At 42.8% G+C, this 16,413-nt stretch overlaps 2 protein-coding genes across 3 annotated transcripts in view; one reads left to right on the top strand and one right to left on the bottom strand.

Moving 5' to 3' along the window:
- ZC3H6 (zinc finger CCCH-type containing 6) overlaps positions 1-8,770 on the bottom strand; it is a 57,218-nt gene extending 48,448 nt beyond the window's left edge. For both annotated transcript variants that reach the window (XM_019662879.1, XM_019662880.1), the window contains exon 1: positions 8,397-8,770. In XM_019662879.1, coding sequence (XP_019518424.1) covers positions 8,397-8,428 — 32 coding nt within the window. In that variant the 5' untranslated portion in view covers positions 8,429-8,770. The remainder of the gene's footprint in view (positions 1-8,396) is intronic.
- Positions 8,771-10,948: 2,178 nt separating this feature from the next.
- ZC3H8 (zinc finger CCCH-type containing 8) overlaps positions 10,949-16,413 on the top strand; it is a 17,321-nt gene continuing 11,856 nt past the window's right edge. Inside the window, exons 1-2 of the mRNA XM_019662913.1 lie at positions 10,949-11,136; positions 15,431-15,527. Of these exons, the coding sequence (XP_019518458.1) occupies positions 10,961-11,136; positions 15,431-15,527 (273 nt within the window). The 5' untranslated portion in view covers positions 10,949-10,960. The remainder of the gene's footprint in view (positions 11,137-15,430; positions 15,528-16,413) is intronic.

Raw genomic sequence — 16,413 nt, 5'->3', positions numbered from 1 at the left:
GAGCAACAGCGGTTCGAGTCAGCCCGAGCTGAGCAGCCGTGAGCTGCCAACAGGTGGCGGGATGGCTCAGCTAAAAAAAAAAAAAAAAAAAAATTATTGGAGCTCGGATGGGATGTGTTGCCATAACCCACCATACTCGCCTGACCTTGCGCCGTCAGACATCCACTTGTTTTATTCTCTTCAAAACTCCTTGCATGGTATAATGTTCAATTCAGATGAGGCTGTAAACCAGCACGTTGTTCAGTTTTTCGCAAATAAAGACAGGTCCTTCTATGAATGAGGAATTATGAAGCTCACTGAAAGATGGCAAAAGGTTATCGAACAAAACGGGCAATATCATTGATTGATCTTTGTTCTTTATATAAATAAGTGACCTTTGAAAAACATAAGACAAAATACGTCATGACTTTTTTGACAACCCAACAGCTCTGCGAGCAGACAACAGAGCTGAAGCCCAAAGCCCAGGCAGGCCGATTCCCAAGCCCATCACTCTCAACCATGTGTTTGTAATCAGGAAGAACTTGCAAACAGCCAAAGCAGCTAACGGCAGCTAATGTGAAGAAGATGCTTTAAGAACCTCACCAACTGGTGCACAGGATATGGGGATGTTTACTGTAAAAGTCTTTCCACATTTTTATATGTTTAAAACTTTTCAAAATAAAATGCTGAGGAAAAGAGACTTCATCAATGCACCATTTATGTGGTATTTTAAAAGAAAAGAACTGATAGGGTCTGGAAGTTGCATTTCTGACATGCAAAAGCAAACGTGAGTTACTTCAGCTCCACTGGAGTCATTTTAATGTTTGTCAGGAAATGGTAGCCACCAGGCTAGAACAGTTGGACTGATAATATAGGACTTGGAGTTATGATATGCTATGGGTTTTTCTTTTTCTCAAACAGTATTTTTTTAAGTGCTCAAAGGAAATTAGTCAAAATTTTTATTGTACAGATGTTCAAAAAGAGATGAAAGACTTCAATCATGCGGAGATGGAAAATGAGTCTCCCCATTTCATTCCAGGGTCCCAGACAAGTTGATGAGAGTGGTACAGTGGAGGGAACAGCCTCCACATCACAGTCAGACACAGGAGGAAAGAAGGGATGTGGGAGAAATGGAAATTGCTGTTAATGTTAAGGTTTGCCATTTAATCAAAACAAAAAGGGGTAAAGCACCAATATCCAGGAAAGAGAGTAGAACACTAACAAGGTAGCTGGCTGCTAGAACAGCAATTTTCACCTAAAGTTAAGAGAATCCAAACGAAAATCAAACCAAAAAAGCCCTCTTATTTGATGAGGACCCAGGGTTCTGGCAAAGTGAGGTCGCCTGAAACTAAAACTGAAGCACATGTTTTAAACAAGAACAATAAGCAACAACAATAGATTTCTCAAGGTGAATAATTAATTAATGCTGCCCAGTCGTGACATGTTAAAACTGAACACTTAAGAAGATGTCATTCATAGCAGGGTAGAAAAGAAGCTTAGGGCCAGAAAGATCTGGTTCAAATTCTGCTTCCCAGCCTTATACTTCCTGCATGAACTGGAACAAGTCAGTTCACCCCTAATACTCAGTCTCACCTGTCTACTATGCAGTTGGGGTCAATTGGGGGGAAGGTTAGGTGATCATTGAGTACTGAGACTAGCATATGGCCCTTTCCTCCTGTGATTTACTTGAAACAGATGCACTGAATAAAATGGGTACAATAAATCACAGGTATTTTCACTGAAATTGGGGAAGGTTATAAACCCAAGCAGCATAGATTCTTAAGTAAGAGGAAACTTTCGTTTTCCTTCAGAGAACAGCAATGAAAAACTGTCCCAAACAAGGAAAAGCAGAAAGGAAGCTGGCGTGGACCAAGCTGGAGTCTGTTCCTGAATGCACTTCCACTTCTCCATCATTCAGCAACACTTAACAACGGCATGTGTGGATGCCCCGTGTCTCTTAAGTCTCCTGATTGCAACAACACAACACAAGACAGAGAGTAGTACCTAATGCTCAGAGTGACTACGGTGACAACAGATACTCATGATGACCCAGAGTAACTTAGAAAAAGATACATCAGTAAGATAGGAAGGCATGCCATGTATTTACAGAGTTCCCTTGCAAATATTTATAATAAAATTGGTTTCTGATAAAATGCCTGTTAGTGCTGCATTCCCTGCTGCCATCCAATGCCAGACAGCTTTGCTGTATATTAATCTATGAAATTAAGAATTTTCAAAAATATCCTTAAACTTGTATGTCTGACACTTTTATGTTTGACACCACTGTGATGTACAACTCCAGGGGGCATCTAAGTATAAAAGAATATGTTGGCAGCCTTAGCCTGGAGGCTGATCTGCTGAATTCAAGGTTGCCATCTCTGTGAAGCATTTTGGTAGCCAGATTGCCAGTCTGTCCAGATGAAAACATAACTCTGAGTAACAAGGGGGTCACAAGCTCAAGTTCCTAAGTGATCAAGCAGGTCACCTAATGAGCGGAACTGACCTTGAGTGCTGAGTTTTCATAGAAAGTATGAGTGATAAGACTGCGGAGGTTGGAGAACACGAGTCAAGCTTGAAGGCGTTCAAACACAAGTATTTTTAAACCTCCTATAAAGCAAGCCACAGCGTGGGCAGACTTTAGGCCTGAAGGCCACCTGTTTGCAAATCCTGCAGCATTCTTTCACTCAGGTTTTTAAATGTCCTAATTAAGTACATCCTGTGGCCAGTTTTCCACCCTTACTTCCCTTTACCTGCTCTGTGATCGTCCCTTTTTTGAAACTTTCCCCTCCCTTGGTGTCTAGAAAACCTGTCTCCTTAGTGGTCTCCTACACATACCTGGGGGATCCATCATTTCAACTAACATCTCTGCTGAAACCCCCCAGATCTTTTCTCTAGTTCTATCAACTCCAACAAATATCTCATTAATTTTGCTTTTCGTCAGCTTTTTCATTGCCAGTGCTTTTGATTAGGAGCTCATTACCCAATTTCTAGACTGTTAGAGTAACTTTGAATCATTCCTTCCATGTTCCACATCCATCCAGCAGCAAATTCAACTGGTTCTACCTCAAACCATATCCCAAATCCAACCATTCTCATCACCTGTCATTCAGATTACTACAGTAGCTTCCTTATCACCACTCTTTCTAGTGACCGTCCTCTGTTCGAGTCCTCAAGTGGAATCCACCCCACTCACTGAAATCCAAGTTCCTCACAGTGGCTTACAAGGCCCTCACAATCGCCCTGTTGCCCACCTAACCTCATTTTCACTGCTCTCACCTTGCTCATTCTTTTCTTGAGCCACACTGCTCTCTTGTTTCCCCTTGATGACATGAGGCTCATTCCTGGCTCCAGACTTCCCCCCCCCCTTTTTTTCCCCTTATCTGGAATGCTCTTCCCCAAGATGTACTGGCCTGGATTACTCCCTTGTTTCAGGGCTTTGCTCAAATGTTATTTTTTCAGTAAGCGCTTCCCTAAACACCCTATTTAAAGTAAAAACAACCTCCCCACACCCATAGGATGTCCCATCTCCCTTCCTACTTTATCATCATCTAACACACTTATTTTTCATGTTTATTGTCTCTCCAAAGAAAATGTAAGCTCCATTAGATAAAGGATTATTTTCTTTACTGCCATCTTCCCCAAGCCCAGAATACATATTTAATATTAGGTGCTTCATACTTAATGAGTGACTGAAATTCCCTTCTCTTGTCTTCCTTCTACTGACCTCCCTTTCAGTAGTCCACTTTCTCCTAGTCCCCGGTATCATACCTAAATTGCATCTGATCATTCTCCTGCCTAAAAACTTTGATGAGATCTTTACATCTGTCAGGGTCTGCACCCTAATTCACTGAAGCTTTTTTCTCATTCCCCAAAATATGTTGTACACGCACCACATACTAACACTTTTGCCAGCCTTGAATCTACCCTGCAATTTCATTTCTTCATGCTTTTCACATAATTCTGCCTCTGCTTGGCCCAGCTTTTCCTCAACGCCTCCCTGAAGGTCCCCCTGTACCACCACTGCACCCAGTTCCCACCTCCATTATACCTGGTGCTGCCCCTGTGTATTTATTGACCTGTTTCTCCATCTGGATCGTAAGATCCCAGAGAGCAAGTTCATGATGCTGTATTCAGATTTGTTTCCCCAGTGCCTACCACTGTATTTGGCACAGAAAAGTATGTTGAATGAAAATTTAATGAATGGAATTTAAAAGTGAATGAAATAGTTTGTAAGGGGCTAGGAAAAGAAAGATGTCTTCATTAAGAGTCAAGTGCTTTCCCACATCAAACCTGAACATTTTATATAATTTAAATTTTTTGCTAAAGAAAAAATTACTTTGGTAGAATCAAAATTAATTCATGATAGAGTTTCAGTTTTGCAAGATGAAAAAGTTCTGGAGATTGAATGTACAACAGTGTCAATGTACTTAACACCACTGAACTGTGAATTAAAATGGTTAAGATGGTAAATCTTGTTATGTGCATTTTATCACAATTAAGAATAAAATTAATTAATTAATAGCCTAGTGAGGGAAGACATTTATTTCAGTAAACATACTAATTTACAAACCAGATGTTGTGTAGAGCATCAAGTGAACTCTGATGTGGGAAAGGCATCTGCAATATTCAAATTAAAATTGCTGACTTATTAAAGTAGGAAGGGAGATTGGAAATAATCTAGTTCAACTACCCGATTTCACAAATAAGAAAAATAATCATGAAAAAGAACATCACTGAATTACAAGAAAAAGTGGAGTCAGAACCCAGGTTTTATGCAGAATGCAAGGCTCTCAAAATGCCAGCACACTACATCACAATTCAAGAGGGAGAGCCAGCACCTAATACATTACTTCCCTGTGCAGACCTAATGAAGAGGGAAAGAATGCTGCAGGTAGGAGCTTGCACACCTGGCTTTTCAATGAGGCTCTACCTGTGGGATCTCACGCCACTTAGGGCACACGGTAATGCAGCTACCTCAGAGGTGAATGCGAGAACCAAATAAAAGCACTAAGCCCCCACCATTCTGACTGGCTGGAGTTTTGTTGGTTTTGATTTACATGAGGAAAAAAAGCAGGAAGAGGTGGGAAAGAAGGTATGAAGGTCGTTCCTAACAGGCAAAGAAAGAATAACCACCTCCCAAAAGAAAGGATTAGCCATACCTCCTATCAACTCAAGACTGAGAATCATAAGCTCTTTAGCATACTTCAGAAAACCCTACAATAGTTACTAGCATTTATCTTTCCTACTCTCCTGTAGATGTGTCCAACTCAGGGACTCACAGTATTCAGCCTTTAAGAGTCTTCTGTGAACTCTGTTTTAATTGGGTCAACATCCAGCTGCCATATAAAGCTAGATGGCTGGAGTTGTGCCTAAGAGAACTGGATGAAAGGGAAGAGCTGAATGAATAAAGAGACAAGAATTTTATCTCCCTTTGGCCCCCCCCAACCCCCTTTCCACCTCTATCATTTATTTTTAAAGACTCAGGCAGAAGTCTTTCACTAACATTCCACATATCTACACATTTACTTGTAAGTATTTTTACGTTAATAACACTTTATAGAAATACAATGTTTTCATTCCAAAGCATGAAAATATTTAGAGAAAAGTACACCAAGTGGGTAATTTTTTAAAAAGCTAACTCATTTGGCAAACAAATCTTGTGCAAAATGTTCACCATATAAAACGTGCAAGAAAACATTTTTTAAAAAGAAAAAATTGTGCATTCTGTGAATTTCCATTTCCATTTAGCATCTCATGCTCATGTAGACTATAATAGTAATATTTTAATTTGTATAGCCAAAACAGTTGTAAATAAAAATCACAGATTTAACTTTTTTCTGTACTTAGAATATACCTTAATTTTCAGGAATGTCAGAAAAAGAATATCCTTGAGATAATGCCTAGCTCCAAATACCAGAATTCATCTATCTTCACCTTCTAATTCACAGAAACTTTTATTAAAGTATAAAATAAATATAATATGGGAGCACAAAATATTTGGGGGTTCCACAGATTAGTCCATTTCCCCCGCGCCTGGCAATTTCTTAAGAATCACCCAGGGAGCCTATTAAAAATACAGATTACCTCTAAAGACTCTGACTCAGTTGCTCTGGGCAGGACAAACGTCTTCATTCCTCAGAGATCCTGATAATTAGCTAAGACTGGAAAACAGTTATCTAGTACGGGGTTCTCAAGTTGGCACATATTAGAATTATTTGAGGAGCTTTTAAAAACCCCAAACACTGGCTAAAGCTGACATGGAAATGACATCAACACTTTTTAAGAAGCTCCCCAGAGATGGATGAGAACCTCTGATCTTGTAGAACCCTCGTATCAATGAAGAAGGAACTAGGCTTGCTCAAATTCACCAAGATAAGTGGTACCAAAGCGGGAGCTAGAACCATTTCTACTACTCCCTAGCTCACTTTGTCTTTTGATGTACTTGTTTCATTTTCATGCTGGTTGACAAAAATATGAAGATAAACCACCTTTTTGCCTCAGAATAATACTGCTACTTAACAACTGAATAAGTTGGAGCTGTTTCAGAAATTATTAGAAAATATTTTCTTAGTCCTAATATAAAACAAAAAGACTAAATATCACTGCTACTTAATCTTCAGTTCCTACTAGTTAATACATCTTACAAAGAATTCTTTAACCTTTTCTTTTTAACTTCTAATTCAGTATTTTACAATTTCAAACTTTTTAGTCTGGGATCACAGTTCCTTACTAGCAAAATTATTTCAATACCTGAATTTGGCGAAATGGTTTCTTCCCTACGTAGAATATATAACTGCACTTACTGAAGTGCTCTGTGAACAGAGAACACATTTCCTTCTTCCATACAAAAGAATGGATTTGGGGCTGCATTAGTAAAATCCCATCATTGGTTTGTCCACAGATATTCAGAGTAGGAAACTTCTCAAGATAGTAATTAACCCATTCCAAGAATTTTCTCATTTTAATAAAATAATGTAAAAAAAATCATAAAAAATGTGTCAAGTGCATTTTAGGAGTGTTTCTTTCTAAAAATTACTATATGTTTAATTGACTTGCCTTCTGGTGATGTACTTTTATTATTACAGTACCAAAGTGGAAATATTTTTATTCCTCTCAAGGTTGCCACCTATTTAGATATTTCAAATTTCTGTGATGTTTGTGATTTCTGCTTCTGAATTTTATAAAGAAGGGTCTGGAATGCTTTACCAAAAGCAGATCACATTACTCTATAGGGTGAACTTCAGCAATTTGCACAGTCTAGAGTACAATGTACACTGTTGACTACTTTATTCCCAAAGGAGCAATTGCCAGATTCTAGATTTTAAAATATTCTACCTAAGAATCAGATGCAATGGATTTTGCAATCACATTCAATGGATTCTAATAATTTTAAAGAAGGAAAGCTCTCCCTTTTTCTTAATCTTTAAGATACCAATGTAGTCATGTGCTGCTTAACTCACGGGGATACATTGAGAAACACCTTTAGGTGATTTCCTCATTGTGTGACCATGAGTGTGAACTTACACAAACCTGCACGGTACAGTCTACTGGGATTGTATGTGCTATTGTATGTCTACAGGGCTGGCAGCGCAGTGGGTCTGTTTATACAACAAACACGTGAGCAATGCCTTGTGCTATGACATTACCGCTACATCATGGGCCGACAGTAATTTTTCAGCTCCATTATCGTGTAATCTTACAGGCCCAGTGTTGTATATTTGGTCTACTGTTGACCCAAACGTCAAAATGCGGCGTTAAGACTGTAAAAACCCAACCCAAACTTCAGTTTGTGATGTAAAGACCTCTAAAGCCCGCAAAGCACGCAAACTATTAAATGGAACCAAGAGCATGCCTCTAAAGGCGTAGCAAAAATAATAAAATCAGAATCTGTTAAATGTTCCAACGAGATATAGTCTTCAGAAAACTGGGCTAGATGGGGTAAGCCATAGGGTTTTCACTTGAGAAAACTGCTGCTACACTAAGGTTGGCGAAGCCTAAGTAGTTTGTGTCAACATTTTTAATGTGAAACGTGCCATTTCAAATACATGGCCTTTCGGGGTTGCTTAAAAATTTCCCTTAAAAAAAAAAAAAGCCAAACATGTTTATTTTTAGGTGTGCTAGGTAGGGTACCAGTCAAAGACAACACCGGTTATTACCAATTCGTGGCGGACCCGGGCTGGACCTGGCCCCAGCCCGGGGCGGGGGTCGCACGTGCGAAGGGCGGAGCGGGGGCCGGAAGGACCCGCGCGCCAGGCAGGGACGGGACAGAAATGGAGGGCGCTAGCCTCCCCGCGGCCGCCAGCCCAGCCTCCCAGGGCGCGCCTTGCGCTGCGGCCCCGGAGACATCTCGGTCATGCAGGGCCCGCCCGCCCCCGCCCAGCCCTCTCCTCCGACACACAGACAGACAAGGTTCCGACCTGCCGCGCCCTGCGTGTTCACAGTCTGTCATGTTTGGTCAGGAGCGGGGCGGGGCTGCGGGCCGGTCTGCGGGGCTCGGGACCCCGGCCGGCCGCCCGCCGTGACGAGGCGGTAAAAACTCACGGTTACTAGTGAGCGACACAGACACAGACTTTCCAGTCTGTTAACAACCACGCCAGAGAGATGCGCTCTCTGCAAACACTGGGCGCGGCCGGCGCCGCCGCCGCGCTAGTCTCTACTCGCCGCCGGCGGCTGAGGCTCGGGAGCCGGCGGGCGGGCGGCGCGCCGCGACGTAGGGGTTTAGACAGTGGCCGTGGCGGTGACTGCTCCTCACCCACATGGCGGCCCCAGGACGGCGCTGGACAAGATGGCGTCGCGCTCCAGCCCGGGACTAGAGGCGCGAGATCCCTCCGCGCGCCGCGCCGCGCCCCGCCCGCCGGCGCGAGTGCGTCGGCCATTGGAGGACGCAGCCCGTCAATCACCTGCGGGGGAGGACCCCGCCCTTCTCTGCGTAGCGGCGGACGCGGCTCAGGGCAGGGAAACGGCCGTCAGTCCGCGACCGGCTGCTCTTGGTGGTGTGCTGTCTTCTGAAGGCGAGGGAGGCCGGGAGGCGTCCTGACAATTAGCCTCCAAAGTGGTTTCCTGGTGGGGACTGGGTGGGATAGTAAAGAACGCACGCTGTTCACCTGTCGTTTAAAAAAATCTTTGTTGTTTAAATGATGGAGAAATGTATTTTCTCCGAGTTTGCAGCGAATCTCTTAATGTTCAGTGCTCAGAATCGCGTTTTGAGCAAAGAAGGTACCTTGACGTGTAACTTTTTCTCATATTTGATACTAAGTTTATAAATCTGGTTATTAAATAATAAAAGAAAAACAACTATTAAGAAAATCAGGGCTGGCCCAGTGGCACGTTAAGAGCTGGCTTGGGACTCCAGCTCTGAGAAGTAGGGCTCCGGTTCGGATCCCACATGGGGGCCAGTGACAGTGCCCTCTACAGCTAAGATGGTGAACAACAGCTCCACCTGGAGCTGGGCTGCCATGAGTCCCCGGTGATGGCGTGGGCTGCAGCCCCTGCTGCGGTGAGCTAATGTGAGCCGTAGTGAGCAGCCATCCAGAGGCCAGCGACCCATCTGCCTCTCCCGGGAAGAGCGCAATGCCGCAATGATACATACCACCATGGGCCAGTGAAGCAATGACCTCCACAACTAGACTGAAGAACAAAACGACAGCAACTTGTCTGTTCCCCTTCCCCGATTCCGCAGCGCTGTTCCCCTCCCCCAATTCCCCAATAAAATCTTTAAAAAAAAAAAAGAAAATTATATAATCCTTACATTATTTTGTAAGCTAGTGACACGTAGAAAATAGGCGGTTAGCTTATAAATAAAAACTGGCGATTACATTTCTTTACATTTAATGAACGTGATCTAAATTTCATTATGACTAGTCAGTGTTTTGGCCTATTAAGTGTATTGCTTAGTTCTGGAGGACAGTTCCTTGCTTTTGTCTTTGCTTAGTGTGAAGGAAAAGGTGACATTTAGGCTCAACAAGTTGGGGGAGGGGAGGGGGGACGTGGCCGACTTGGCAAACTGGGTGATTGAAAGTAACCACTCAAGGGGGTGTGATCACAAGTCACTAACTGGGCAGGTCATGGCTGGTAGTCACCACCCAGGCTTGCCGCTTCCTGTCCATTGTTCTTACTATCTAGGATGACACACCTTTGAAATGTCAGAGTAATCTTTTCCTATTCCTGGAATAAACAACTGCTGGCATCAGGGCACAAGACTACACACCCCCTCATTGTTATCTTGTTGCCAGCATACCTTACCTGCTGGAAATGTGTTAACTGACCTATACCCGCCCATGTAAAAGAAGTCTGTTTCACCACTTTGCTTTCTATCCAATCCTAGGCATTTCCAGGCTTTGCTTCCTCCCACCTCCCTCATCTACCTCCAGTGATTTTCAGCACCTTCCTTACAGTCTCTCCTTTGATTCTAATGTATAAAAGGAACTGGAGAACTGGCCACTCTCCGGAACCCATTTGTCCTAGCTTCATCTCTTCCTGTGGAAATGAAATCAGTGCTGAGCTCAACTATGTCCCTTTCAAGAAGCCTTTCTAGCCATGTGCTGTCTTGTCCTTTGAATCCTCTTAGCACTTGGTACTTTTTAATGGGATTTTCTGCCTAAAAGTTGTGTTTATTTTAAGCCCACTAGATGACAGCGAGTCTAGACGTTACGTGAGTAGTCCGCATTTCTATTTATGTGGAAAATCCCGTTAGTACTTGTCCGGGAGGGCTGCTGTGAGCATTAGGTGAGCTGAACATGAAACACGCCTGCTGTACAGTGATCTCTCAAATCAATGTTAGCTGTTGCTATCACTTCTTAGGAACATTGGGGTGTCCATCAAAAGAAGAATCTTAAGGACCAGCCTAAAAATTACAGCAAATAGCTGAATAAACGGATAGAGAAGCGCAACAAGAAGCATAGAATTACGGCGGAACCGCTGAGGATAGAAATACGCGTGCGCAGTGAGGCGAGCGCGCGTGCGCAGTGGAAGCGGGTGGCGCATGCGCGGCCAGTTTGCGCAGCTCCTGGTCTTCGTTTTCTCTCTCCACTCAGGCCGCAGTGGTTGTCATTCGGAGGCTGCCTCGCTCTCCTCCGGGGGGATGGATTTTGAGAATCTTTTCTCCAGGCCCCCCAACCCGGCCCTCGGCAGGAAGCAGGCCACGGACTCCGATAACAGGTGATGCCCATTGTTTTCATGCTCTGAGCGTCGGGCCTTCAGCCGGTCCCGCCCCCTCGCTCCTTCAGGACTGGGGCCGGGAGGTCGCTCGGGACTCGGGGGCGTGGTCGCAGCGGCCTGAGGGCGTGCGTGGAGCGGCGGGGTGGTGCGCTAGTAGAAACCGGAGGTGCGGGGTCTGGGCGGAGCGAGGGGCGCCGGGACGCTCACCTTCCTCCTGGAGGGTAGGAGCCTCCTGTGGCCCCATAGCACGTTGTGAGCTCCTCGAGGAGGGAAGTCTTGTGTCATTTCTCACCTACACGTACTAGGCGCTTTTCTGTAGAAAAGATGGGGAATAGTGTGCCTTTGCTCAGTTGTTTGCATCAGAAAACCCGAAAGACCATCATAAAGCAGCCAACACTATTTGGATATATTGGGTTGTCGGAAAAGTCATGACTTACTTTTTCTGTTTTTTGTTGCAAAAATGCATCATGACTTTTCCGACAACCCAATAGTATTTCCTTTAGGTTGAAAAAGGAACTGAGACGCTGGCCAGATGGCGCTGATTTATTGATTCTCACCCAGATATCCATTCATTTTTATCCCTGTGACTTTGAAGTGCTAAAAACCATATCTTCTTCTAAACCTGCGTCTTTGCCCCAATTTCTCTAAGCCAGGGGTCGGCACACTTTTGAGACGGAAGAGCCAATCCTGTCCCTTGAAGTTTTGCGACACCTATAAAACAAGTGAAATAACCATTATGTGAATAATATCCTTTAAAATTTTTATAAATAAAACTATGATAGTTTTATTTTCATTTTTAATTTTATTTCTGAGCCTCATGTACGTACCCAAAGAGCTGCGTGTGGCTAGAGCCACAGTTTGCCAACCCCGCTCTAGAGGGTTGGCAAAATGCAGCTTGCAAGCCACACGTGGCTCTTGGGGTACAGTCCATCTCAAGTTTGCCAACCCCAGGAAGAACCAATCCTGTCCCTCACAGCAATTTAAAAATTATTCGAGAGCCATAAATGTGTTTTTACATAATCACCAGTATGTGAATAATAGCCTTTAAAAGAACCCTGGCGGCTCTTCTGTCTCAAAATTTTGCCGATCCTTGCTCTAGACTATAACCATGACATATAGCCTTTATTCCTTTATTTCTCTCAAACTTGATAAATCTCTTATTCTGGTTGACTTTATTTCTTGAATATCACTCAAATCTGTTAACTTCTGTCTCAAACGCCTTAATTGAAACTATTCTTTTAATTCAGGCTACCATCAATAGCTTTTCTACATTATGCAAAATAGGTCATTTCCTCTTCACAGCAATCTTAAAAGATATTATCCGTATTTTTGTAGATGAGAAAGTTGAGGCACACAGAAAATAACTTGCCAAGATTACACAGTGTAAGTAGCAAAACTAGGATTAAGTTACTCAGCCTTACTCCAGGGCACGTGATTTAATCACTGTGCTCCTAAGGCAAAATGACTAACATAAGATCTATAAATACTGAAAAGAGACCAAGACATTAATTACCTGTAGGTGATATGATTGTCTACAGAGAAAAACAAGAGGAATCAAACTGCATAAGACAAATTAGCAAGGTGAATCATCACAAAAAAGACATAGCGACACATAAAAAAACCAATAGCAGCCATCACTTTGAAAATGTGTTGGACAGAAGAGTCCATTCATAGAAATTTTACTGAACTACTTTTATGTCCTTTTATGACACTTGAATATTTGCCAAAATGTCAGGTGAAGAATGGTATTGCCTTATGGTTATAGTGAGTAAGCATCTGTGACCACTAACTCATTCATATCCTTTGCCCAGCTTTCTCTTTGTTGGTCTTTCTCTTTAAAATTTTAGGATGTCTAGTCTGCAAATATTTCACCCCCAATTTATTTGCCTTTTGACTTTGTCTGTGGCATTGTTTTCTTTTTTTTTTTTAATTGCTTAGTACTTTTATTTATTTATTTTTTTAAATTGGGGAATTGGGGGATGGGAACAGCGCTGGGGAATTGGGGGAAGGGGAACAGACAAGTTGCTGACCTTTTGTTCTTCAGTCTAGTTGTGGAGGACATTGCTGCACTGGCCCAAGTTGGCACCATCATTGCGCTCTTCCCAGTCGAGGCAGATCAGTCGCTGGCTTCCAGATGGCCGCTCACAGCGGCTGCTGGCTGCACATAGGTAGCCCATGGCAACCCACTGCAACAGGGGCTGCTGCTTAGGCCATTTCCGGCGACTCACGGCAGCCCAGCTCCAGGTTGAGCTGTTGTTCAGCATCTTAGCTGTAGAGGGCAGTGTCACTGGCCCTCACATGTGGGATCTGAACCGGGGCCGTCTGGCGTCCCAAGCCAGCTCTTAACCAATGCACCACTCGGTCAGCCCTATGGCATTATTTTCAATGGGTAAAAATTTTTTGTTTGTTTTAAATGCAGTCAAATGAATCNCCAGCTCTTAACCAATGCACCACTCGGTCAGCCCTATGGCATTATTTTCAATGGGTAAAAATTTTTTGTTTGTTTTAAATGCAGTCAAATGAATCAATCTACTATGGTTTCTGGGCTTTTTCCCTAGTAATTTTATGATGGAACTACTCATTTATTGAGCATTTTCTGTGTACGAGACATTATTCTCAGCCTTGGGAATTGTTTATTAAATAAACAAAAGAGATGAAAATCCTTGTACTCGTGAGATTTATATTCTTGGGGTGCAGATAATACCTAAATACAGAGCAGGTCCTCGAGTAATGTCATTTTGTTCTGATATTGATGAGATACCTAAGAACTTAGCTCTCACGTGTATCAATCAGCCTGTGGTACGGTTGGTTTGTTATACATTGTTTTGCTGCAGTTCCAAGAAGTGATGGACAGTGTTAAGTGAGGACTTGCTGTCTGGTATTTAGGTGATGATCAATGCCCTAGAGAGAATGAAAGCAGGGCAGGTGAGTAAGAAGGAAGGATGGCATGGACGGGAAGGGATACATTAAAGGAGGTAGTTAGGGAAAGCCTTACTAATAACATTGATCAGTGATATGAGTAGGCACCTGAGGGAAGTGAGGGAGTTTGATATCTAGCAGGAGAGTGAGCCATGGAAAGCTCCCGAGGTGTGATTGGGTGGTGGGAGCAGTGGCTACAATGCTGCTGCTGTTATTATTCTGCCTATGAGTCATTACTGAAAACTGGAGCAATGAAGGTTCACAGTATTAGGTTTGGGGGCTTCTGAGAAGGCCCACAGCTTGTTTGCTCATCTGTTGGGAGTGACAGAAGCTCTGACTGGAGACAGATCGGTGGTGAACTTGGACTAGGTGGAGCTGTGAAGCCTGCTAGCCCTGTGACTTTGACAGAGGCACAGAGCTACTACTGACATTCTTGAGCTAATGGCACTTTCCGTTTGTAACATGTTGTTTTGAGAATGCCTAGTCCTTGCCTTTATCTGGCATGTAACTCGTATCTTAAGCTTTATTCAGTGGTCACTATTTGCTGAGACAAAATTGTCTTCAGCCCCTCATATCTGTAGTATCAACCATTATTTCTGTTTACCTATAAATTTCATTGGCTTCTTTGTTCACCAGTTTCTGTCTCATCTTCATTTTGGGTTTGTTTTGCTGGAATACCCTTTAGTAATTGTCTCATATGATGTGTATGCATGTTCAACTTCTCAGTGTCTCTGAGTCTGAAAACAGCTTTCCTTTTTCATCTTCCCACCTGAGTATACGTTTGGTCCCATCTTGACCTGGGAAGGCAGCTGCATCCTACCTGAAATGTTACTCTCGCTCACATTCCTCTGTTTGCTACCCCATTCGTTTCTTAGGTTTAGAAAGCCTCTGGCCTCCAAAGCTAGGCGAAGCATTCTCCATGTGCACCTATCCTTGTCCCACCATATTGAAATTCTTTCTTTCTTTCTCCCAAGCAGATATCAAGTTGCCTGAAGGCAGGGACAGGTCTGTCTTATTCACTGTTACGTTCCAGGATTTAAGGCCCAGAGCCTAGTGTATGGTGGCCCCTCCGTATTTGCTGAGTGAATGGAATGAGAAATGAATGGATGAATGATACAGCTGCTAAAACTTCAATAGTAAGGTTATGTAGTCTAGCATTTCAGTTTTACCTTTTACTCATAAACATATGTTGACATTTACTGCTCATCATAATTTTATACATTATTCCTCTTGAGCATTTGGAGTAGAATTTGAATTTGGGATTTCTTACAGGGCAAGCTAAAGGAAAGCCAAAGCCATGGATTTTAATATTGTGGTATGAACGCTTTTCAGGTTGGAAAAAACCCTCTTGTGTTATTTGATATTTTTGCTACAGAATCAATGATGAAATAGATGATACAGAAATTGAAGAAACACAAGAAGAGAAAATAAAATGGGAAGTAAAACTGGAGTGTGAACCTGTCCCCAAAAAGGTAAGATGAAGTTGGCATATTGAACAAACGGACAGGAATGGATGTGAAAAATTTATTAGGGATCCAACTGTCTCATTTTAGTCAGCATCTAAGACCCAGTTACTTACATCAAAGAGACCTGGTTACACTTTTTAAAAAATTTATCATTCAAGAACTTTGTCATTTAACATGAGCTGTTTTTTTAGTGCATTGATTTTATTTTGGTTTTCCCTGTTTCTGAAGTGGGTTGTAAACTATTTCAAAAACTTCTTTTCAAATTAGATAAAAATTTTAAGGGTGTTGATTTGCTAACTTAATTAATCTTAGTGATTTAGCACTTAAAGCCTGTATTAGTTTCCTGGGATTGCCGTGACAAAGTACCATAAACTGGGTGACTTAAACAACAGAAATTTATTGTCTTTGGGCCCTGGGGTCCGGAAGTCCCAGAGCAGGTGAGGCAAGGTGGGCTCTTTCTGAGGCTGTGAGGGAGGGTCAGGTCCATGCCTCTCCCATAGTTTCTGGTGGTTTGCTGGCATCTTTGGTGTTCCTTGGTTTGGCTTCCAGAAATACTACCTCGATCTTTACCTTTGTGCATATGTCTGTGTCTAAATTTCCCTTTTTTATAAGGACATGAGTCATATCAGATTACTGCCCACCCTAATATCTCATTTTAATTACACATTCAGTGAGCCTGTTTTCAAATACAGTCACATTCTTCGGTACTGGGGTTAGGTTGAACTTTGTTTTAAATTAAGAATTTTAGGGCCGGCCGAGTGGCGCATTGGTTAAGAACTGACTTGGGATGCCAGAGCGCCCCGGTTCGGATCCCACATAAGAGGGCCAGTGACACTGCCCTCTACAGCTAAGATGCTGAACAACAGCTCAACCTGGAGCTGGGCTGCCGTGG

This window comes from Hipposideros armiger, unplaced genomic scaffold (genome assembly GCF_001890085.2).
Source record: "Hipposideros armiger isolate ML-2016 unplaced genomic scaffold, ASM189008v1 scaffold_382, whole genome shotgun sequence".
Lineage (NCBI taxonomy): Eukaryota > Metazoa > Chordata > Mammalia > Chiroptera > Hipposideridae > Hipposideros > Hipposideros armiger.
Note: the sequence above shows the minus strand (reverse complement) of the source record. Positions and strands in the feature narration are given on the sequence as shown.